At 36.6% G+C, this 24,784-nt stretch overlaps 2 protein-coding genes across 2 annotated transcripts in view; both read left to right on the plus strand.

Moving 5' to 3' along the window:
• Positions 1-3,103, plus strand: part of BBS5 (Bardet-Biedl syndrome 5) — a 30,322-nt gene extending 27,219 nt beyond the window's left edge. Inside the window, exons 10-12 of the mRNA XM_004428216.3 lie at positions 1,292-1,375; positions 2,520-2,543; positions 2,692-3,103. Coding sequence (XP_004428273.1) covers positions 1,292-1,375; positions 2,520-2,543; positions 2,692-2,793 — 210 coding nt within the window. The 3' untranslated portion in view covers positions 2,794-3,103. The remainder of the gene's footprint in view (positions 1-1,291; positions 1,376-2,519; positions 2,544-2,691) is intronic.
• Positions 3,104-5,650: 2,547 nt separating this feature from the next.
• KLHL41 (kelch like family member 41) lies at positions 5,651-21,006 on the plus strand. The gene is made up of 6 exons (XM_004428215.3): positions 5,651-6,768; positions 10,170-10,327; positions 10,451-10,558; positions 13,147-13,332; positions 15,470-15,616; positions 20,315-21,006. Exons 1-6 carry the CDS (start codon positions 5,659-5,661, stop codon positions 20,424-20,426), a joined length of 1,821 nt encoding a protein of 606 aa, XP_004428272.1. The 5' UTR covers positions 5,651-5,658; the 3' UTR covers positions 20,427-21,006.
• The last annotated feature ends 3,778 nt before the right edge of the window (positions 21,007-24,784 follow it).

Below are 24,784 nucleotides of genomic sequence, written 5' to 3' on the forward strand. Positions count from 1 at the left end.
CACAGTTAGGGAGACTGAGAATTAGATAGGTTAAGCTACTTGTACACAGTCACACAGCTCTGAAACACTGAGGCTATCCCCACACTTCTACCCTCAACCCTCCCCACCAGTTACCTATAAATAAAGTCAGAATTCTTTGTGCTGGTATTAAAGAACTTCAGTAGACTCCAGTCTACCTTTCCCACCTTATCTGCACAGCTACAGTGTCTAGTTGTACAGGCTGTGCACTGCCGAACTCTAGAGAACATTGTTCACATAGACTTTAGTGTGAATGATGCTCCCCAGGGTTGTTCAGTACAGTAGCCCTGCTTAGCTCCTTCTGTCTCATGGGACTCTTATATTCTGACCATACTGGATTACTCATCATTCTTCAGCCACATCCTGTGGTTTCTCACCTTTGCTGATCCCCTTTGCCGGGAATACCCTTTCCCCTAATCCTACCTATGAAAATCATCCTCATCCTGAAAGGCCTAGATCACATACCAGCCTTTTCTTCATGAAAGTTTCTGGAATTCACAAGCCAGAAGTTGTGCTGTCTTCATACTCTTCTGTTATAATAGATGTTGCCTTTATTATAGCTACTTTGCATAGGTTGAACCATATCATATTAATATTTGACCATTTTTGGCTAACAAAATTAGCAATTTCATATAGTCAACCTAATATTTAGTTATTGGTAATTGTGTTTTATTCTTCACTCCATTCCTACTAGATTATAAACCTTTTGTGGGTAAGGCAAGGACTTTATACCCTTGGTAGTACTAGCATACTGCCTAATACACCAAAGATACTCAAATATTTAAAAAATCAATTAATAAATATCAGCACTATATTTTATTCTGCTTTACCTTGAGAATATTCTATAGAAATCTTAGGTGTTTTACTTTTCACAAATTGTATTTCATGACTATTTTGAGGAAAATTGAAAATTTGCTGTTATACAAAACTTAGTTTTTTTAACAATATGAAAGAAAATCAGATAAAATCCAGTAAGAGTTTTTTCTTTAAGTATATCTCTAAGTATCATATTAAGTATGTGTAAATTTGTTATTTCAATTCTTTTCATGATTTTGACTTCAGATTTAAAAGCTTAGGTTTAACTGACTCATTTTATTAGTCAAGTTAGTTTTAATAGAATATAAATTATGCAGTGATTTTTATAAGACTTGAGTAGTTTGTAATTGTGTTCTCCTTTTACAAGTGTTTACAGTTCTCGCAACACATCTTACTAAAATTATTTGTTTAATTAATAGTGTCTCTTTGATGCATTTTAACATCTACTGATTTTCAGCCACAGTCCCTTGAAGCTCTGACGGTTGAACAAATTCAAGATGATGTAGAAATAGACTCTGATGATCACTCGGACGCTTTTGTGGTGAGCATCACAAAAGAGAGCAACTAAATTTCTTGTGATTTTTTTTATTTTTATTTATTTTTATTTTTTCCCCCAAAGCCCCAGTAGATAGTAGTATGTCATAGCTGCACATCCTTCTAGTTGCTGTATGTGGGACGTGGCCTCAGCATGGCCAGAGAAGCCGTGCATCAGTGCGCGCCCGGGATCCGAACCCGGGCCACCAGCAGCAGAGCACGAGCACTTAACCACTAAGCCACGGGAACGGCCCTGATTTTTTTATCTGAGTCAAGTTTAATTAAATAATGGTTTAAGCATGTAAAACATCACAGAACTTGAGACTTCTGAGAGTATCTTAAACATGAGCTGGAGAGTAATTTTAAGTTAGGGATTTTTTGTGTGTGTGTGAATATACTTTTAAATTACCAAATTGGGAAATAGTTTGAGAACACAATTATTCAGAGGATTTCAGACACGTGAAAAATTTTTTCATACGTTAGAATAATAGAACGTGTTAAATATTATAGTTAAATTAATTTAAAATCTGTACTTTACATAATTAATATTTATGAGATGGACCTCCCTTCAATTTATAGGTATTGTATTATCTTTAAAAGGATATCTATTTGAACAATGAACCTTCCTGTTTTCAAATTTGTATTATTTAATTAAAAGCCAAAATAATCATAATGCTTTTTATATGCTATGGTCTATGAATCTGACCAGAATACCTCTCGGGGGACAAATATTTTTAAACAAAAGTGTGAAATGAGTATAAAATATTTAATTATAAACCACTACTACCTCAAACTATATTGCTTTGTTTTGTTTTGCCAGCATCTTCTTCTAAACCAGAGGTAGGGATGAAATTTTTTAGCTTCTAAGTCATTCTTTTTATCTCCTTTCAAGTTAATTATACACTAATTACAAAGCACATTTTTTTAGAGCCTAAAGCATAACTCTTGTAGAGATTAATAGTGATTGTCAGAAGTGAATTCTACCAAGGTTGTAAAGATAGGTGAGAAAACTGTTAGACATACAGTAACAGAATGTAAAGTACATTTAGTTACAGAATTGTTCTGTATATTAATTACCTGTTTCTTAGCCCACTGACCTATTATAATATTATATGTCAAATATGTGAAATATGATTTTCTTTGTCTTATAGGCTTATTTTGCTGATGGCAATAAGGTAAGAACATTTTACCTATATTATATGAAAAAAACTTTCTATATTCCAACATTTAGTATTCACAAACTTATGTGAAACCTATTTTTTGTTTTTTCCTCTTCTTGCCCACCTTGTCTATTCCCATCTCATCCTCTTATCTCCCAAAAAGCAACAAGATCGTGAACCTGTATTTTCAGAAGAACTGGGGCTTGCAATAGAGAAATTGAAGGATGGATTCACCCTACAGGGACTTTGGGAAGTAATGAGTTGATCTTGAGTTGAGCTGGATTTCTTTTTAAAGATACCTCAGGATTAAAGATACTAGTCACCTGCTATAAGGCATGGAATAGTTTTTACATTTACAGGAAAAGCTTTTGAGAAAGAGTTTTTTAATGATTAAGGGAAAACTCATTTATCTAAGATTTTACTGCCAGTTTTCTAAAAATTATATTTAAATTGTAATAAAAATGTATCCTGTTTGTAAATATTTTTATTTTGTACCTAATACTTGTAAATTACTAGTCTGCAGATATTAAATGACTGTATCATGTTGGATTTAATAAAGAATTTGTGCAGCACCATTAATGTTTTGAAAGTATTATTTAAAAGAATAAGACCATTCTTATGGAATAATCAAAATACTGCTTTTTTAATTATAAAAATCTGGTTTAAATATATTATCATATAGCTCCAAATGTAAGCCAACTCTAAAAAAAATTATGACCATTAAATTTGTCATTTTTAGGTGATCTTTTCTGTGAAAACTAAAAATTATTGCTAACTCTGGAGTATAAGAACCCCTATGTGAAGTTTTTGGCACTATTTTGTGAATAATTTCAATATAGTTTTGGCAAGAATACATTATTTTGTAAGGAAATAGTTTTACATAGTTTGTAAATAGATAGTTCACTTATTGACTTTCTCCTTGTTTAAATTCATTGAGACTTATCTGAAGTTTTCAAAAGTAAGATATTATTTTCTCATTTCTTGGTTAAATAAGATTTGGTGACCTCTCTGGCATCTGTGATTTTTGCCACTGCTTCAGTATAAAAAAACATTATAAGGAACTTTTGTCAAATCATTGAAATTAGCCAAAGGAGCCCTCTTTTGTTAGAGGGGAAGGAGTGAGTGTGTAAAAATATTTAAAATAAGATACAACTGTCTGTACAACCATAGACACACAGTACAACCAAGTGCTAACCTGAGTTTAACATCAAATAACAAAAGCTATAAATTGGTTTCTTCATTTAAATAAGAAAGGATTTCTATATTTTTAAGGGATGGGGTTATAATAATGTATATTAGGGGAAGAAAAAGTTGTTTGAAAAATTTATACAGGTCACAAAAGGCTGCCAAGAATATTGTTTAAATAGATTTCCAAGCAAATGAGACTTCATAAAATTGACTACTAGTAAGGAATAATCTCAAATATCATTTCATGGTGTTTGCATCTGACTCATTAATCTTTTCAAATGTTAGGTGTTACGTGTAGAGAGAAATGAGTCATTTATTGTTTAAACAAAGAAGCAGCTGCTAGTTTTTTCTAGTGTGTTAAACCTTTAGTGGCATCTATAAATGGAAAAAGAGTCAATGAGCTTTTCTTTCAGCTGTTGTTTAGCAGCTGACAGTACCACTGACTTCACCGTGATGTAAAGTAAGAGAAAAAACCTTTACTTATGGATAGAGACCTTGAAGTTTAAAAATGTATAATTCCCTGATCTAGGGGCATTCATTCATTTGACAGATATTTATGGAGCACCCACGAGGCTCTGAGGCTATAACACTGAACAAAACAAACCAAAAAATAATCCCTGTCTTCATGGAGCTTGTGTTCTTTTAAGCATGTTTAAGAATACCAACATTTGAAATTACAGTATTTCTACAGCCCCACTGAGTTCAGAAAATGTGACAATATAATTTTGTAATAAAATATTTCATGAAGAGGTATATGATGCCGTCTGTATATAAACAAAGAATCAATTTTCTTTCAAATCATGCTTTCTACATTCCATAATTAATATGGTGTTCTAGTATAATCAACAACTTAAATTATGATTCCAGTTATATATTCTTTTCTTTTTCTTATGTAAGGCCTGTTTACCAAATTGTACAGGTGATGTAGCATTGTTCTCATGAGGTTACATCTGTTCTATTTTTTAACTTTTTATTTAATGAAAGATCATCTTCAACACTTAAAATCACAGAATATCTTCAGTGATCATATTGTACATGTGTGGGTTTTCTCTTTCCCTAGTGTTGACTTTTAACTATTTCTGTATTTTTTCTGGTCTTGATGATTCCTTTTAACCTTTTGCCTTTATTTTACTTGTTTTATTATTATTGTTTGCCACATCAGATCCTTTATAGAGCAAGGCAGGGTGTGAATAAATTATTTTATAATTTAATACTAATTATAGTTTTTCCACCAAGAATAAAGATAATTTAGAATGCCTTATAAAATTAGCAGTTTCTCTGCATTTATTATTTCAATTATGATGGGGGTATTATTGATTTAAAGGTTTCTTTAAAAAAACTATAATTATAGTCTATAAATAAAAGTCTTTGTCTTCTACTTCTAAAAGAAAATGATACATCCCACTGTTTTAAGTAGAAAATAAAAATTTGTGTGTAACAGTTATTGGAAAGGAGATCTTGCCTATGAGTATTTAAATGAACTCACCTCATATTCTTGACCTTTGCATCATTAATTCAGACAGCCAAGTAGCTTGCCACTAGACCATTTTTAGCAGACTGACTCATTTTTATGATTCAGTTTTCTGTTAGCTCGATGAACATTTTCTTGTGGTAGCCTTTATTAGCATATCTTCTAATGCTTTGTGTATTTTAAGGCTTTCCACTTCATTTAAATCGCTTGTTTCTTAGCTGTTTCCTTAGTGATTAAAAGTTCCAGTTGTTCCTTTCAATCTATAACAGCTGCAAGAACAACTCTTCTTTCCAAACTAGCTCTCCTAAATTCCCGTTCTTAGAGTTGGTATCTATATATAGCTGGTGGGATTAAATTGCAGAGGCTTCAAGCTGGGCACAGCACACTGATCTGCCTTTTTACAGCTAGACCTGTGTGCTGCGAGGAGCTAAGGCCTTCAGTGTCCCCTTCCTTACCCAGGTTACTCACAAAATGGATTCCCAGCGGGAACTCGCAGAGGAACTGCGGCTTTACCAATCCACCCTTCTTCAGGATGGTCTAAAAGATCTCCTGGATGAGAAAAAATTCATCGACTGCACCCTAAAAGCAGGTGACAAGAGTCTTCCATGCCACAGATTGATTTTGTCAGCTTGTAGTCCTTACTTCCGTGAGTATTTTTTATCTGAAATTGATGAGGCGAAAAAAAAGGAGGTAGTACTAGATAATGTGGATCCTGCTGTACTGGATTTAATCATCAAGTACCTGTACTCTGCCACTATCGATCTCAACGATGGAAATGTGCAAGATATTTTTGCATTGGCCAGCCGCTTTCAGATCCCCTCAGTGTTCACTGTCTGCGTTTCTTATCTTCAGAAGAGACTTGCTCCTGGTAACTGTCTAGCCATCCTAAGATTAGGACTTCTTCTTGACTGCCCGAGACTTGCCATCTCTGCCCGTGAATTTGTGTCTGATCGCTTTGTACAGATTTGTAAGGAAGAGGACTTTATGCAACTGTCTCCACAGGAACTGATCTCAGTCATTTCAAATGACAGCCTAAACGTAGAAAAGGAAGAAGCAGTATTTGAGGCAGTGATGAAATGGGTGCAAACAGACAAAGAAAACAGGGTTAAACACCTTAGCGAAGTGTTTGACTGCATCCGTTTTCGCCTTATGACAGAAAAATATTTTAAAGATCATGTTGAGAAAGATGATATAATTAAAAGCAACCCAGAACTCCAGAAAAAAATCAAAGTTCTCAAAGATGCCTTCGCAGGCAAACTCCCAGAACCTAGCAAAAGTACAGAGAAGGCTGGGGCTGGTGAGGTGAATGGTGATGTTGGTGATGAAGATCTACTCCCTGGTTACCTGAATGACATTCCCAGGCATGGAATGTTTGTCAAAGACCTCATTCTCTTGGTTAATGACACAGCTGCCGTGGCTTATGATCCCACAGAAAATGAATGCTACCTTACTGCACTGGCTGAGCAGATTCCCAGAAATCATTCCAGCATCGTTACCCAACAAAATCAGGTATATGTGGTGGGAGGACTATATGTGGATGAAGAAAATAAGGATCAACCTCTACAGTCGTACTTCTTCCAGGTAAGAAAGACTATTTTTATGTAATTGAGGCATAAAGGGAAGGCTGCTACTCACTATCCAGTTGGCTCTTTGTGAATTATTTAGGCCGCTGGCATTTTATCCTAATTAGTGTTCTAGTCCAGTCCCTTGCATTTTTACTACTTAGAGGGCTGACAGAAATACTTAGATCAGTTAATTTAACTGCTTATTAATATTTAATAAAAGATTTGGTGAAGAAGGAGATTCTAATTAATGTTTAAGTGATGACTCAAGATTTTCTTTATATTCTTTTACCCAAAATGTCATGTTTATAGTTGATGGTGACTGTAATCCTTCAAAGCCCAGTATTTTAGTAAAAACTAAATTTAATCTTGTGTCCTCTTTCTGGAAAAATAGGTTAATATATCTCCCTAAATCAAAGTACTTTACACCTGACAAAAAGTTATAAGTGATCAGATTTTCTACCTTTTTCCAAGTGTCCTTGAAGTGATTTGAAGTTCTTGGAGGTAGTATTTCATCGCTTATTTATGATTACTGCCTAAAATATAATTTTGTTGAAAATGAAAAGAACCTGTGTAATTATTTTATACACTTTGGATTACCTTCTAGGAAAAACTATGTACACAAGTGTCACTAATTTGAATTGATTAATTATATTTAGAAATGTTTATGATAAATTTCTTATTTATGATAAATGATCACATTTATTTGGATCAGATTTGGACTTAGACATTATTACAATTTAATCTGTTTTGTGAAACCACAGAAGTTTCCAAGAAAACAAATCCCCCTAAACTAATAGACTCTTTGTAGTTTGTTTGCAGGGAGTCTGTTTCATATTATCAACACATTATACTTTATCAGTTTATGAAGGAATCAGTGGTTTAACCTTTATCTTTAATAATGCTAATACTAGAACTTGTAGCTTACAGTCGGCTCAAAAGAGTTTGTTTAGGTCAGAGCAACTCATGGCTTGGGGTTTGTGGGCACTTGAGTTGGAAAGGCCAAAGATAAGTAAGTGTAGAATGCCATACGACAGTCACTGTGCGCTCTCAAAGTGTGACATACTGTGCATTCACAACATACTACCTTTAACCAGCTTTTTTCAATCTTGAAAAATGTAATTGTAATAATACATGTTAATCATGTTTCTTAATTTTCAAAGTTCCATTGAAAAATGTTAACTATGAAATATAAAAATAAAATAAAAGCTGTAATCACAAGTATTTGAATACGAGCCAGAAATTTTCCTGAGCCCTATTTTTAAATTCAGATAAATTTCAGAAAGGGTGAATTCAATTAATTATATCTAGGAAGTAAAAATGACATTAAATCACAGATAGATAGATACCCAGAAATCATAAATCCAAGGAATACTTACAGCCTTATCTTTATTCTCTTCCATCCTGTTATAACCCTTACTTTTATTGACATGGCCTCTTATTTCTGGTTCAAGAAACCTGCTTGATGTTCTTTATAGCTACAAAAACAGTTATATAAAGTTAAAAGGGTCAACTCCCTGTGATTGCCCATGCCTTGCTCCTTTTAAAAGGCACAAATAGTGGAACAAGATGCCAGGATAAAAACACCTGCCTGCAAGGTTATGACTCACAAGAAAATAAATCTATGAGAATTTCAGGTTTTGTATTTTTCTGCATAGTCACATCTGTTTAAAATATATTAAGTTAGGAGTAATATGACCTTTGATTGTATACTATAAATAGATTATGAGAATTTTTCACCTAGGTAAGAGAGAGTTTTTTTCAAAGAATTAATAGATTCATCACATCTTTGAACAGCACCGCATCTTAACGTAACCTAAGTCCAAACCCTAATTTTAAGGATGAGGAAACTGGAGCCAGAGAGCTTCAACAGCTTGACAGCTCACCTGTAAAAGAGCTAGCAGGCAAGCTCCTGTTTCATCTGCTGTAAGAAGTGCCCTACCGGGGGTAGTATGGGGATGTAGACAGTACCGTACAGTGCGGGCAGTAAACCCTCAGGTTTGGGATTATGATGGCCGCTGTTCCCATTTTAAAAAAGAAACTGTGGATTTATATAGCTTGCATTTGAATATCACTTAAAAGCTCTGTGAGCTTGGGCAAATTACTTAACCTTTCTGTGCCTCAGTTTCCTCATCTGTAAAACGGAGAGGATAATAGTGCCTATCCTGAAAGAGATTACCTGTGTAAAACATTTAGTACGAAGCCTATCAGAGTCAAAACTCCATAAATGTTCATCACACTACTTTCTTGATCAAAGGATTTTTTTCTTCAAAAATGAAAAACATTAGTGATCACAATCTCGATGTTGAAATCAGTGAATGCAAAGCACATGTGGGGATTAAACCACTCATCTCAGCTAGTCTTAACTGGTGCTTTGCTTTAACCAAGGTTGCTAGACCAGATATAGATAGGCTTCCACAGAGACCCCTCCCCAGACCACAGCCTTTAACATTTGCATCTATTCTTGGTATCCAAATAATCTGAGTTTTAATCCTTTCTTTTGCTACATAGAAGTAGCACTACAAGTCTGTGACAGCACTCCCTCAGAAAGCAGTTTTCCTGTGCCCTGGGGTCCTAAAATGCAAAGTGGAAAAATCTTAAAATTACCAATAGTAAGTGCTGAAACTGATGCCAGCCCTACCAGAATCCCCTACCCCAGAGCACGGGCACTAGGAGGGCTCTCTCAGGCTTGCAGAAGCGGCAGTAGCAAAAACAAGCAAAGTTACTTCATAATATAAATTAAAAAAAAAAAAAGAAGAGGAAGAGAGAAGGTATTTCAAATGACTCCCAACAAAAATCTAGGAAATTCACATTAACACCAGCCTATATCAGTTGTAATAAAGTGAAACATAGAGAACCTAAAAATTTTTGAAGGAAAGAAAAAGGATATTGCCTAACCTCGCAGTTGTCTGTGGACTGAGCGACAGGTCCAGCTGTCCCGGGTGCCAGCTTGGGGAGAGTGTTAAATATAGCATTCGAGGGTCACTCACATGCTGTGACCCTCCCTGGTGACAAGCTTGCTTTCCACCGTGTCCTAAAAGTATTATGATTTCTTGTTCAAACCTGAACAAGACAACATGAGAAGAAAATTTGGCAAGAAACCTCACTAACTAAGCAAGCTTTGGTGACTCTATTTTATTCTCTTTCCTTTCTTGAAGTTCTGCCAATTTTGGTACTTGAGCTATTTTGGCAAGTAGATTCTCTCATTTTTCTTGGTAATTCACAGGTAAAATATGATATTTTCAGATTGTAGTTGTATTTTACTTGTGAGATCTTTGACTATCTCAATGAATTCTAAACAACACATAAAGTGTGTATTGTATGTCAACTATACTTCAATAAATAAAAAGTATAGCATATTTTCTGAAAGCTGTAACTTTTTTCTGACAACCACAGTTGTTCATGTATTTTTTCTTTCAGCTTGATAATGTAGCATCTGAGTGGGTTGGACTTCCACCTCTGCCTTCAGCCAGGTGTCTGTTTGGTCTGGGAGAGGTAGATGACAAAATCTATGTAGTTGCAGGCAAAGACCTTCAGACAGAGGCTTCGCTGGATTCAGTATTATGCTACGATCCTGTGTAAGTTGCCATGACATTCCCATTTCCTAAGCATTCAGGTTTATGAACACCTATAACATACTCATATTTTTAGAACCTGGAATTTACTGAAAGCATATAAATTCTATCATCTTCTGATTTTAGGGCTGCAAAATGGAATGAAGTTAAAAAACTTCCTATCAAAGTCTATGGCCATAATGTGATTTCACATAAGGGGATGATATATTGTCTAGGAGGAAAGACAGATGACAAGTAAGTACCATGAAATCTCCTTGTGGTTCCTTCCTCTTTCATTTGAATCTACAGACTGAAAGGGGCCTTGGTTCTCACCCATATTTTGGAAGTAAAATTTTAAAAAGTTATTGGAGAAAATGATTTCTGAAGGAAAACTATATACAGTTTAACAGTTGCTAAAATAAATTTGTAGATGCCCAGCATACTGCTAGGAATGAACATTAATACCTCCAGCATAAGCATTCTAACAGTGGAAAAGCAGCATTTTGGAGTGTAATCAAGTATTTTATTTAGCTAATTTATAATTATATTTTACTACATTAAAACCAGTGGGCTTTCTTATTCAGTTAGCCATAAGTAGGTACAAATTAAGTACTATATTTAAAGTATAACTACTAACAATGTGCCTAAAAAATAGCATGAATTTGTACCTTATGTTCACGAGAGAGAATTCAGATAGGTGAGTTTGAAACTGAAAAGCATGGGGACTGAAAATAGGGCAGTTATTTCCTCAGCAATGGTTCACTTATTTACTTCTGGACAGAGGTGTGGTATTCAAAATATTTAACAACTGGTCACAAACAGGCACGGATCAGACAGAACAGATGTACCCTGGTCTACCCACTAGCACCCAGTCTCTTCTGAGAAAAAACAGGATAAACTTTCATATGTAAACCTAGGCACTTCTCAAAGGATAGGTAATTAGGGAAGAGATCTTATAATTCAAAGGGAGAAATGAGTTCAGAGTATTCCAGAAATCAGTCAGTTAAGCCACTAGCCTGTCTGGTAAAATGAAGATTTTCAGTTTAAATAGTGAGAAGTAGTTTCTTGCCCCTGAAAACTCTGCCTAATTTGGCTTGTCATCATTTGCCCAGGTTGTTTAGTTAATAGTGATGTCCAATCTTGGAAAGGGAGTCAGAATTAAGAGTTTTAAGGGCAAAGCAGTAAAGAACTCTGTATTATGGGGTAATAATTAATGGTTATTATTCAATTAAAATGACAAGTATAGCACAGAAAATGTGATTTTAAAAGCAATGAGTTTTTATGTAATCTTATCTGTATTCAAAGATATATTCTGAAATTTTGATATCCTCCTTGATCCAGCTATTACCATCAAATGAATATTTAAAGGAAAGCCATATTATAAACCCACTCAGTGCAAAATCTTATTTTGAGCATTTTTCCTGGGTAAATGGAATGGAAAATCTATTAAGCAGTTTCTGACTTTGGAAACATAGTGACCCTGCCAAATGATTTAAATTGTTTCCTTCAAGTAGTATTAGTAACTAGGAAATTGATATGTCAGTAAGAAGCATACAGGTCTTGTCAGTAAGAATATATTAATCTTCTGCAAGACAACACTGCTTGACAAATGCCAAAGTCAAGAACTTTGAAATGTCATTATCTATTTTTTCTTTCTTCTTTTTTTAAATTTTTGTGAAATGAGTCATTATCTAAAAGTTAACACTGAATTGCCCTACTTATCACCACTGAATTTGAAGAACATGATTTTGTATCATGCCTTTTTTTTTTTTTTTTTTGGTGAGGAAGATTGGCCCTGAGCTAACCTCTGTTGCCAATCTTCCTCTATTTTGTGTGTAGGATGCCACCACAGCATGGCTTGATGAGCAGTGTGTAGGTCCACACCCGGGATCCCAACCCACAAACCCTGGGCTGCCGAAGCAGAGAGCGCATACATAACCACTACGCCACCAGACTGGCCCATCATGCTCTTATCAAGAAGTTTTAAAGTAATACTCATAGTCAAATATTAGAGGAAATGCTTCTACTCCAGATATCTGGTCTTTTATAAGATTAAAGAAAATAATTGTCCTACAAAAGATGGATTTTGGTTTGTTTGCTTTTTGGCTTTACCAAATATACCCAATTAATCAATTATTATTTGGAATTCTGAACTCATCAGTAAATTATGGATAACTTTAAGGATCCATAAGGAATATACTAAGAAGAATAATTCAGATGAGTCCAGGTTTTTCTGGTAGCATTTAGAAAATAAAACTGTTTTCATTACTCATTAGCTCAGATGACTAGTTGTCTAATCTGTAGTCCCAGATTTCTTAAAATGCATTAGTATATTAGTGGTAGACTAAAATGAAATGAGCCATCATATTACATAGTTACATTTAAAATAGGTACAGTCACACCTAATTATTTTTTAAGTTAACTGATTCATTCCTAGGATATTCAGATAATGAAATAAGTGAACTTAACATTTTTGTTACTGAGGCACAATAAAGGGTTTATGATTTTTTTTTTTTTTTTTACTCTATTCACATCTTCAATTGAATTTAGTTGCAGATAGGATTAAAATCTTCTTTTCCTGGGCTTCTAGGCAATTGGCAAAAGTAAAGGTACCCTACCTTTCAGTACTATAATTAAGTTATAAAACAGTTTTGGTCCTCACATTTGGAATTGTCCTTTGCTTGGTAGCATATGTTCAGATTAAGAATACTTTGGAGTTTTTCCGATCCTCTGTTATACTACGTATTTCACGTGAGAAAGCAAAGCTAAATGATCAGTGAAGTTGCTTCTTTCAAAAAAGGAAGTTTCTGAAAGGACCATTTTGTTGTCTTCTATGTTTACAGAAAGTGTACAAACAGAGTGTTTGTCTATAACCCCAAAAAAGGAGACTGGAAAGACCTGGCTCCAATGAAAATCCCTCGTTCGATGTTTGGAGTGGCAGTCCATAAAGGCAAAATTGTGATTGCAGGAGGTGTCACTGAAGATGGGCTTTCAGCTTCAGTTGAAGCTTTTGACCTCATAACACATAAGTGAGTTGCTATATCTGACTACAGCATATGAATCACTATACTTTTTAATTTTTAACTTTGGATAAAAATTAAGCTTCCTAATTAGGACACGAGGAAAGGAAGGCAAGGAGGCAAGAATTAAAGTGGAAATATCTTCATCAAGGTTTCTTTTGCTGTTATGGGGTGTGAAATGCCAAACATTTTGATGTGTTACATGTGCTAGTAATTTGGAACACATGACCCTCGAGTTAATGTTGGATGCCCAATTTGTCCTTATTTGTTATTAACTTTGTGAATTTAGTCATGCAAAGGTAATAATTATGAATAATTATATACACATAGATGGATATACACGTCTCTGTAATGTTATTTGATTTGAAATAGTCATGTACTGCATAAAGACGTTTCAGTCAAGGATGGACCACATATATGACAGTGGTCCCATACGATTAGTACCATATAGCCTAGGTGTGTAGTAGGCTATACCATTTGGTTTGTGTAAGTACACTCTATGATGTTCACACGACGACATCGCACAACGACATATTTCTCAGAACATATCCCCATCATTAAGGACCCATGACTGTATTAGTTTTTTTAAGGATGAAAAGACCTCCACTTAGCTTATCATATTTGTAAGGCATGAATGCTTTAGAAGTTTAATTCTTCTATGCTCTTTATAATTTTCTTAAAATTTCTACTTTTAAACTTTTCTTGGCTTAAAGTTAATGTGAAAGATATTTGTAGATATTCTTTATATAAAATTAGTCTTTTTAAAATTTTTGAGCTCACACATCGGAATATCATGTTTATACTCCTAGTTTAGCAATGGAGAAAAAATTAGAGCACTGTTATTGCTTTTCTTTTTAAGATTGGCCCTGTGCTAACATCTGTTGCCAATCTTCTTTTTTTTTTCTTTTCCGCAAAGCCCCAGTACATAGTTGTGTATCATAGTTGTAGAGTTGTAGCTCTTCTGTATGGGACACCGCCTCAGCATAGCTTGATGAGTGGTGAGTGTGTCTGCGCCCAGGATCCGAACCTGCAAACCCCAGGCCACTGAAGTGGAACACATGAACTTAACTGCTATGCCACTGGGCCGGCCCTGTTCTTACTTTTTTAAGGAACCATGTATGCCTGATTACAAAATAGACGTTAGTATCTGAAAATCACAAGGAACTTTTATGGAATAGGATTTAAATAACCATTAAAATCATGTTTTTGAAGACTATATGATATTGTAAACACTCATGGTGTAAGAAGTTAAAGCAGCAGCATACAAAATTGTAAATACTCTGTTTTTAGGTTTGTTCATATATGTATGTTTGGATTAAATGTTTATATTAAATTTATATGCTTTTAAAAAAATGACAAAATTACACCAAAATGTTGCTCATGATTATGTCTGGAAGGTATGATCATGGGTGATACATGTTTTCTTCTATACCTTTCTTTATTTTTCAGATTTTCTACAATGTACATATATTATTTTTATAATTAGAAAAACAGATAATATATTTAGAGAAAAACTATGAGGTCCACTTTTAATGTCAGAGCAATGGAATAGAGTGACCAAAATGACTCATTCTAGACTCCTGATACTTCCAACTAATTTGATTGATTTTATTATTAGTTGTCCTATTTCATATGGCTGTTAACATTACAAAGTCCCCTTAAATCCTTTGTTAAAAAAGATGAAGTGTAAATCATTAAAAAGAAAATCTCCAACCCTCGTTTCTAAACTATCCTTATTACATGCCTTCATTGCAGAGGATTTGGAGACTTCTTGAGAAATGATGGAGAACAGAGTTTTTTAAAATTTGTATTAGCATTCAAATGAAATCAACACAGTAGGACCTAGGAGCCGTAGAACTGCAAAAAAAAAACCACTGTTTATGGGATAATTTGATAACCACTGCTAAACGTGCTAACTGATGAAGATGAAGTATTCTAGGACTGACATATTGAGGGCTGTATATCAAATCTGGTTACATCTTTCAAATAAAGGAATATTTATATATTTTCCAGAAGCAAACTAAATCTTCTAATTTTGGATGCCTATGCTATTTGAATTTTTAAATTATAATTTCCTATATTGTTCAGTAAATACATTTGGCATTTCTTTAAGTTTTACATTGACTATATTTTCAATAATTCTTAGATGGGAAGTAATGCCTGAGTTTCCCCAAGAAAGAAGCTCCATCAGTTTGGTCAGCCTGGCTGGATCCCTGTATGCCATCGGTGGTTTTGCCATGATTCAACTGGAGTCTAAAGAGTTTGCACCCACTGAAGTCAATGACATATGGAAGTAAGTTTTCTTCACTCCAATTTTCTGAACCCAATATTAAATCAAATAACTGATCACTGATAAACAATTTTGAAGTGACCAGTAAGCCAGACTTTCTGCACATGTATGCTACTTCTTGGTAGTAAACTAAAACACTCTTTGCACCTAACTGAAGTAAGAGGCTCATGCCTCTTACTTGATCAAGTACTGCTTCTGATTAGCTGTGAGCTTGGGAAAGAACTTATCTGGGCCTGTTTCTTAATTAGTAAAATGAGAGTTGGACCGTTGATCCTTTAAGCTCCATTCCAGCTCTAAAAGTGTAATGCTATAGGCATCAAGGAGAGAAAGGCTACTTCCAAACTACTTACCTTTCTACCAAAGAGTACTTTATTTCCTGAGAAAACAGAATTCTGAAGAAACATTTAACCTCTTGAGTTTTCTATGAGTTCATTAATTCTGTTTTGAATCTAATTTAAATGGTTTTCCAATTTTTTGAGGATTCAGTTACAAAAGCTTTTTAAAAAAGAAAAAAGTGAAAAGTAGCAATTCCTTTTACCTCCCAGATAGGTGCTGAGTAGGTCTCCCAAGTATGACACTTGCAATTATTACTCAGTTGAACTGTTTTACAGTTAGGCTTAAAATGAATGTATTTAAAAAGAAGTCGGGAGCCGGCCCCGTGGCTTAGCGGTTAAGTGTGCGCGCTTCACTGCTGGCGGCCCGGGGTTCGGATCCCGGGCGCGCACAGACGCACTGCTTCTCTGACCATGCTGAGGCAGTGTCCCACATACAGCAACTAGAAGGATGTGCAGCTATGACGTACAACTATCTACTGGGGCTTTGGGAGGAAAATAAATAAACAAAATCTTTAAAAAAAAAAAAGAAGTTGGGGGGCCGGCCCTGTGGCTTAGCGGTTAAGTGCACGTGCTCCACTGCTGGCGGCCCAGGTTCGGATCCCAGGCGTGCACCGACTCACCGCTTCTCTGGTCATGCTGAGGCCGCATCCCACATACAGCAACTAGAAGAATGTGCAGCTATGACATACAACTATCTACTGGGGCTTTGGGGAAAAAAACAAAAAGGAGGAGGATTGGCAATAGATGTTAGCTCAGAGCCGGTCTTCCTCAGCAAAAAGAGGAGGATTAGCATGGATGTTAGCTCAGGGCTGATCTTCCTCAAAAAAATAAATAAATAAAAATAAAAATAAAAAGAAGTGGGGGTGGATTTTACCATAGTTCCTAAGGCAGTGAATGTCATATGGAGACCAAGGTGTATCCAGGAATTCTGAGAGCAGAAGTGTAAGTTGTGTCATGGAGAGTCATGTGGTCGGGGCAGCCCCTACTCCCAAGGGTGGATGCCCTTACCTGGCCTGTCACCAGATTGTCCAGAACCTTGGTACTCAAAGTATGGTCTGTGGACCAGCAGTGCTGGCATCTCCTAGGAGCTCCTTAGAAATGCAGAATCCTGTGCCCCACCCCAGACCTATTCAATCAGAATCTTCATTTTAACAAGATTCCCAGGGGATTTGCTTGAACATTTAAGTTTATAGGTACAGCTTTGGAAGACTGATCAGTGAAGGCAGACCACTAAGCATAATAGTGAAAAGTGGATGTTATTTGTTCTGTACCTGAACCAGCACATGCCTTATTCCCAGCTGGTGAACTGGAAGGCTGAAGGGCTAGCAGCTTAACCAAACAATTATTTTGTGCATCAGACATCATTTCCTTAGGTTGTTGTAATAGTAACTAGCTGTGTAAAGGGCAAGAAAAAAGTGGCTGTAAAAAGTACTTAATATTACCCCTCTCCCCCATAAAAAAAGAGGAAGAGAAAGAAACTGGAGAATTCCAGGGAGGAAAGAGGATAGACTTAGCAAGAGATGGGGAAAGGCTGGAAGCAGTAGGAAAAAAAGATGAAATAATGGAGGGCTGGGAAGGCTACAGTTTTTGGAAAACAGGGATAGGTACCAAGAGTGAACAGGCAGTGATTCTCAACCCTGGCTGCACATTAAAACTGCCTGGCATGCTTTGAAAATATACCAGTGTCTGGGCCTTAATGCAGACCAATTAAATCAGAATTTCTGGAGGTAGGGCCTGGGCATCACTATTTCCTAAAACCTTCCCAGGTGATTCAAGTGTGCAGCCAGGGTTGAGAAACACTGATACTAAGGAATGGTGCTGTCAATCAGCTGAACCCCACACAAGCCACTCTGGTTCCTAATGGTGGTCAAAAGCCAAGTTGCTTCAGCAGGAGGAAGTTGTGGGCAGCAAAGGAAAAGGACAGCATCTCCTGCTAAAAATAGCCCTTATATTGCTGAGGGGAGCCTGAAAGAGGGATGCTTTCTGATTATGGTTTCTTTTGTAATTAGGGCAGTGGCTCCCAAACTTTCTTGCTCATTGCAATCACTAGGGAGCTTCAAAAAGTACTGACGCCTCTATCCCACCTCTATTGATTGTGATTTAATTGGTCTGAGGTATGCTTGGGGCTTTGGAACTTTCAAAAGATTTCCAGATGATTCTAATGTGCAGACAAGTTTGGGAATCACTGGACTGGGGAAAGGCCAGAGGGGGCATTCATCACTATCTGCTTAAAAATTTAAATTTAGGTACTATTTTCCATTTGGTTAATAAAATCTAAAGTAGTAATTCTCAAACCTTGCTGCGTATTAGAATCACTTTGGGAACTTTAAAAAATCCTCATGTTCAGGCCCTACTCCATACCAATTAAGCCAATCTCTGGGGGAGGGACCCAGGCATCAATATTTTTAATGTCTCCAGGCGGTTCCAATGTGCAAGTCAAATTTGAGAACCAATGATCCACAGTGGTTCCCAAAGCAGCATCAGCACCACCTGGGTACTTGTTAGATATGCAAATTCTCAGGCCTCACCTCAGACCTACTGAAACTCTGGGGCTGGGGCCCACCAATCTGTGTTCTGACAAGCCCTCCAGGTAACTCAGATGTGCGATAGAGTTGAAAGCCACTGATCTACAGAAAGGTGGCTGCTCATTTGCCCTCAAGTTCCTAGTGAATCTCTATTTACACATGCAGAGATGAAAATAAGAGATGACAACTATCAGTATACTACATTCTAAACCTAGAGACCCTCTAACTGTGAGGTATTAAAAAAAAATTTCTATTCTTGTATTTTTTCTTGAAATCATTCTATTATTTAGGATTGCCCAAGCTGAAAGAAAAAATACAACTGCCAGGAAGCAAATACTTTTTTTTTTTGTGAGGAAGATCAGCCCTGAGCTAACATCCATGCTAATCCTCCTCTTTTTGCTGAGGAAGACCGGCTCTGAGCTAACATCTATTGCCAATCCTCCTCCTTTTCTCCCCCCAAAGCCCCAGTAGATAGTTTATGACATAGTTGCACATCCTTCTAGTTGCTGTATGTGGGACGCAGCCTCAGCATGGCCGGAGAAGTGGTGCGTCTTTGCACGCCCGGGATCCGAACCCGAGCCACCAGTAGCGGAGTGCAAGCACTTAACCACTAAGCCACGGGGCCGGCCCGGAAGCAAATACTTTTAATTTAAGCCTCATTTAACCTCAACCTCCCATTGCTTAAATGTGGTCACTTTTTCATTAGATCATTTAAAACTGTTATCTTTCAATTTGTTGCCCCAAATTTTGTATAGATAATTAAGGTCTTTCCCTTTATTACTGGTAAAATATTTTGTCTCTGCTTTTCTCTACATAAAAATCACTTGGTGCACAGTACGACTCTTAAGGAGAATTAAATTTGGACCATTAATGAAATTAAGTCAGATAACACATATCTTACAGAGGTATCAGCTAATTTTAAAAATTATTATTTTAAATCTCATTCATTCATATAGAATGGTTTGGCATACTTCCTATGTGCCAAGTATCGATAGCGTCTGGAGGAGGGAAGATAACTAAGGTGAATGATATATTATTTGCCCTCAAATACCTTTGAGCTTGTTGAAGACATAAATATAGGGAAAAAATTAAAATAGAATGATAATTGCTACAATAGATACTACATAAAGAACAATGTGGGAAATCAAGAAAAAGCAACAAACTGCGCTTGAGGAAGACAAGAAAGGCTTCAGAGAGAAGGCAGCGTTTCAGAGTTTCTCACGCAGAGAGGGCATTCCAGGCACCAAGCAGAGGAGAGGCACACATGTTTCAAAGGAATTCAGTTTGTCTGTATACCCTGAATATTCAGAGAGGATGACCAGTTCGTACCTAACATCAAGTGCAGAGTCTAAGAGTAGTATTCACACAGCACGATAAAGGGACGGAGAACAGATTCTTATGGAGTGACCACCAGTGTCAGGTGCCATGCTGGGAACAGGTGAAATCATAATTAAGGCAACTAGTCCCTCCTCTTCCCAGTTCTCACTTTTAAGGTAAAGGTCTGCTGACCTTGACTCATAGAAACCAGACATCTTTATCAGTCCAAAGGTGAATGATAAATTGCTTAACTGTCTATTACTCCTCATCTCTGGACAGCCTTTGATTCCTAGAGAAGGCTTAACTGCCTAAGCATCTAGATTAAACACCATGGCAGTAGTTTGGGCATATGCTCATTCAAAGAATGTATATTTTGGGAGGAATTCAAGTGTTATTCTACTAGTCAGGCTCATCCTCCTCCGGGTAAGAGCCAGTAGAGTTTTCTCAAAGATCCACATATGTATATTTAACACAGGGAAATCTATTGAAAAACTGCTTATTGATTACTTTTTTTTCTCCATCAGGTATGAAGATGATAAAAAAGAATGGGCTGGGATGTTGAAGGAAATACGTTATGCTTCAGGAGCTAGTTGCCTAGCAACACGTTTAAATCTCTTCAAACTGTCTAAACTATAAACAAGAAGGTGGAAAAATGTAATAGATTAGGAGGCGATTTGTTTGGATAATAGGGCTTTAATTTATCCTGTTTTTTAAAAGTGAATACAGAGATTCATGTAGAAGTTATTCACTAAGTTCTTGTCTGAGAGATTAGCAGTGGGTATCAAAACCTCAAAATCACTGAATCTTCAGTGTAATGATCAGAGCTTAAAACCATTTTCTAATAAGAAATTAAATATTAAGTTGAACAGATTATTTCTTTTGTTACTCTGTCTCGATTGTAAAGGAGGTTCCTAAATTTGAGTTGTTTACTAATCCTTTCATTTGCATTGTTAGGGTACTTTACACTTGTTTTCTATTACAAATGAAATTGGAGAATGAAATATGTATATCTACATTTTTTAAATGTTTAAAATATCAAAAACCTTCCTTTGTGCTTCAAGATATAACACGAATCCTGTGCATTATGTTAAAGATTACATGCCATGAGAAAATTTTGGAAATACTATTTGAGAAGTATAATAAATGGGTCTCATTTGAAGGGGAGAAGTCTCTAAGTAGTCAAATTCAAGTGATTTTTCTCCATTCTTTTTGCAAAACTGGTATATTGTTTGTGATTTAAATCAAAAATTTTTTTAATTTAAAACCAGTAAGGGGCCGGCCCCGTGGCTTAGCGGTTAGGTGCGCGCGCTTCGCTGCTGGCGGCCCGGGTTCGGATCCCAGGCGCGCACCGACGCACTGCTTCTCTGGCCATGCTGAGGCCGCGTCCCACATACAGCAACTAGAAGGATGTGCAGCTATGACGTACAACTATCTACTGGGGCTTTGGGGGGGGGGGGATAAATAAATAAAATCTTTTAAAAAAATTTAAAAAAATTAAAAAACCAGTAAATCACAGTCTTCAAGCCATTATCTACAGTATCTGTGGTAGGAGGGTGGGGGAACGTCCTTAGGAAATGGATTGATTCTTTAAACTACTGGGGGGGAAGTTGGGGCCAGTAGGTAGTATGGTGAGGGTGTGTATTCATTGTTTTTTTGTTTTTTTTTTGGTGAGGAAAATTAGCCCTGAGCTAACACCTGTTGCCAATCTTCATCTTTTTGCTTGAGGAAGATTAGCCCAGAGCTAACATCTGTGCCTATCTTCCTCTATTTTGTATGTGGGTCACTGCCACAGCATGGCTTGATGAACGGTGTAGGTTGTGCCCAGGATCTGAACCCACAACCCCAGGCCACCAAAGTGGAGCACGCCAAACTTAACCACTGCACCACCAGGTCAGCCCCTCACTGGTACCTAGGTACAAAGGGGTACCTATTTGCAAATTTCATTTTCTGGGATCTGAAACCCTACATTCAAGCTGTTTGTTCTTAGTGTACACAGTAAGTTGACACCTCAGTCTGTCCATAACCATCACATTCAGCTCTCTGCAAGTCATCAACCCATCATCACTTATGAGTCACACGTGTTTTCACAAACATGTTTGACTTCTAAACTTATACATGTTATTTTCTGAGAAATCTGACTTGGAACTAATTTGGAGTATTCTATTATTACTTGTCAAGCAATTGCATAAAGAACAGATGAATTTTGATACAGCTTTATTTTCTCTACCGTAAATATGGAAATACATTCAACTAAATTCAGTTTTACTTTGGATCTTTGAAGTAGAATCCTGAGTACTTTTCTATATAGAGAAGTACTGCTCCGAACTATACCATGAGTATATAATCAACAGATCCTGAAGGTGGGAAACTCGACAGGTTGTTCAGCAGATAAATCGTTAAGTTGAGAAAGGGATGAGGGGAAGGCTTGTAGATTAAGACAGACTTAAAAAGTGTGTGGTGTGTGTAGGGGGCACATTATGGTGTGTAGAGATGCAAACCTGGGTGATAAAACTGTAAGAGGAAGTGTTTACTATAAGAGCAAGATAGTGCTTACTTTTGGGAAGAGAGTGCTGAACTAATCAGACATAAGATTAAGTTGTAAAAATAATGCTTTGGGATGATGAAAATGTTCTGGTATTAGATAGTGGTGATGGTTGCACAACCTTGTGAATATACTAAAAACCACTGAATTGTGTATTTTAAAAGGGTGGATTTTATGGTATGTAAATTATATCTCAATGAACAAAGAACACTTGTTTATAACAACCCCAGTTATTTAGACAGAAAAATCGTCCAACAAAAATATAAGAATATATGTATAAAGAAAACTGTTTGAATCAGGCAGTCTAGAGAAAGGAAAGAGAGATGTGGTATATGAGAAGTCAGATTATGTGTAACAATAAGTGAAAGGTATACATCAGGGTCATTTAATGACGATTTCCATGTATCTAAAGTATACAATAACTGGGTTTTTTCATTTATATCCAAAGGAAATAATTTTATAACCCTCATCAGTCTAATCATTTTATTCTAAAAGTTGCATAGTAAAATATTTTAACCTATTCAGGGGTTTAATTCTTGTAATCACTTGCTTGGGAAATAGAACACATTCATGAAAATAGATAATAAACACATGGAATTTGGCATTTCAGCTAATACGAAATGAATATCATGAGGAAATTCAGAATGAGGGAGACTGGTTACAAGGAGACATCTTTCATTTGCTTACTGTTCTGATTTTGTTTTTCACGAAAGGTTCTGTGAAGTTCACATTTTGCAAAATCATTAAGTACTGGAGCTCAAGTCATGCAAAATAATTGGATATATTAAACAAGTACTCAACTAAGCCTAAATCAAGTATCAACAGACCAAAATACATGCAGGACACACATTTTAAAGCTATTCTTAAGACTCAAGGCACTCTGGCTGCCAACTTATTAGAGGGTCATGGAGTCAGAAGATGGCAAGTTTCAGATGGCCAATTACCTGCAGCCCCACCAGGTGGCCTGAGGGTAGTTACAATAACGCTTTCTGCTGAGTACAAGTATATCATTCTTGGAAGAAGGGCTAGGGATTATATCACACAGTAGGCCCTTAGTAACTATTTTATTGAATAAATGTGTTGTAAGACAGAGAGAAAATCATCATTCCCTCAGCACGTGTAGGATCAGACCAGGTCGAGATTGTCCACTTCCCCCTTAGCTACCACGCCATTTCTTCGCTTCCATTTGTAAGAAAATTCCTATCTCCTTCCACTTTCTCTTGAACCAGCCAGGTTTTCACACCCACCACGGCACCAAAACTACTCTTTTCAAGGTTACAAATGATTTTCACGTTACTAAATTTAATGGATATTTATTTCCCAGTCCTCATCTTACCTGACCCATCAGCAGTATCTGATATAACTGCTTACCTCCTCCTCCTTGAATGCTTTCTCTACTTGGGTCCTATGATTATTCCTCCTACCTCCTTGGCCACCCCTGCCCAGTCTCCTTTTTGGTTCTTTCTCTTCTTGACCTCATGTTGGGGTGCCTGGATCTCAGTCCCCAGACCTCTCTTCCATTCACACTCTCCTCTAATCACATTTTAGTGATTTCATCTACTCTCATCACATTAAATACTGCTGATAACTTCCAAATTTATATCTAAGGCCTGGACCTTTTCCCTGACATCCAAACTCATTTATTGAATTGCCTGTTGGATATCTCCACTTAGAGGTTTAACAGCCATCACAAACTCAACATGTCTAAAACCAAACTTGTGATCCTCTCCCCTGCCCCCACCTTCCTCTTCCCATGGACTTCTCCATCTCAGTCAATGGCAATGATATCCTTTTAATTGCTCAGGACAAAACTTAGAATTATCTTTGACTCCTCTCTTTCTCTCATACTTCATATCTAATCAGTGAGCAAATTCTGTTGCCTGTGTCTTCAAAATACATAAGAAAATTCTGACTGCTTCTCATTACCTCCACTGCCACTACTCTCTCCAAACCACCATCCGTTTCTTGTCTGGATTATTGCAATGACCTTCTAATGGGTTTCCCTGCTTAAGCGCTTGCCTCACTGCAGTCTTTTCTCATCTCAACAGAGCAGCAAAAGTGACCCTGTTAAAATATGAGTTCTTATTCCTTTGCTAGAAACTCTCCAATGGCCTCTCATCTCACTCAGGGTGGCCATGAGGTCATATACATTTGACTCCGTTATCTATCTTACCTTTTATTATACCTCCACCCCCACCTCCCACTTGTTCTGCTCCTGCCGCACTGGATTCCTAGTTATTTTCAACATGCCAGGACTATTCCCACCTCAGGACCTTTGCACCTACTGGTCCTTCTGCCTGGAGTACTCTACCCCCAGATAGCTCCTTAAGTCTTTACTCAAATATCATCTCAGTCAGCCATTCCCAGATCACCCTATGTAAAATTAGACCCATCCACAATATTCCTATTCCACCCCCCTCCAAATTTTTCTCCATAGCCTTAATATCATCTA

Source organism: Ceratotherium simum, chromosome 9 (assembly GCF_057802395.1).
Source record: "Ceratotherium simum simum isolate JZ-2026a chromosome 9, ASM5780239v1, whole genome shotgun sequence".
Classification (NCBI taxonomy): Eukaryota; Metazoa; Chordata; class Mammalia; order Perissodactyla; family Rhinocerotidae; genus Ceratotherium; species Ceratotherium simum.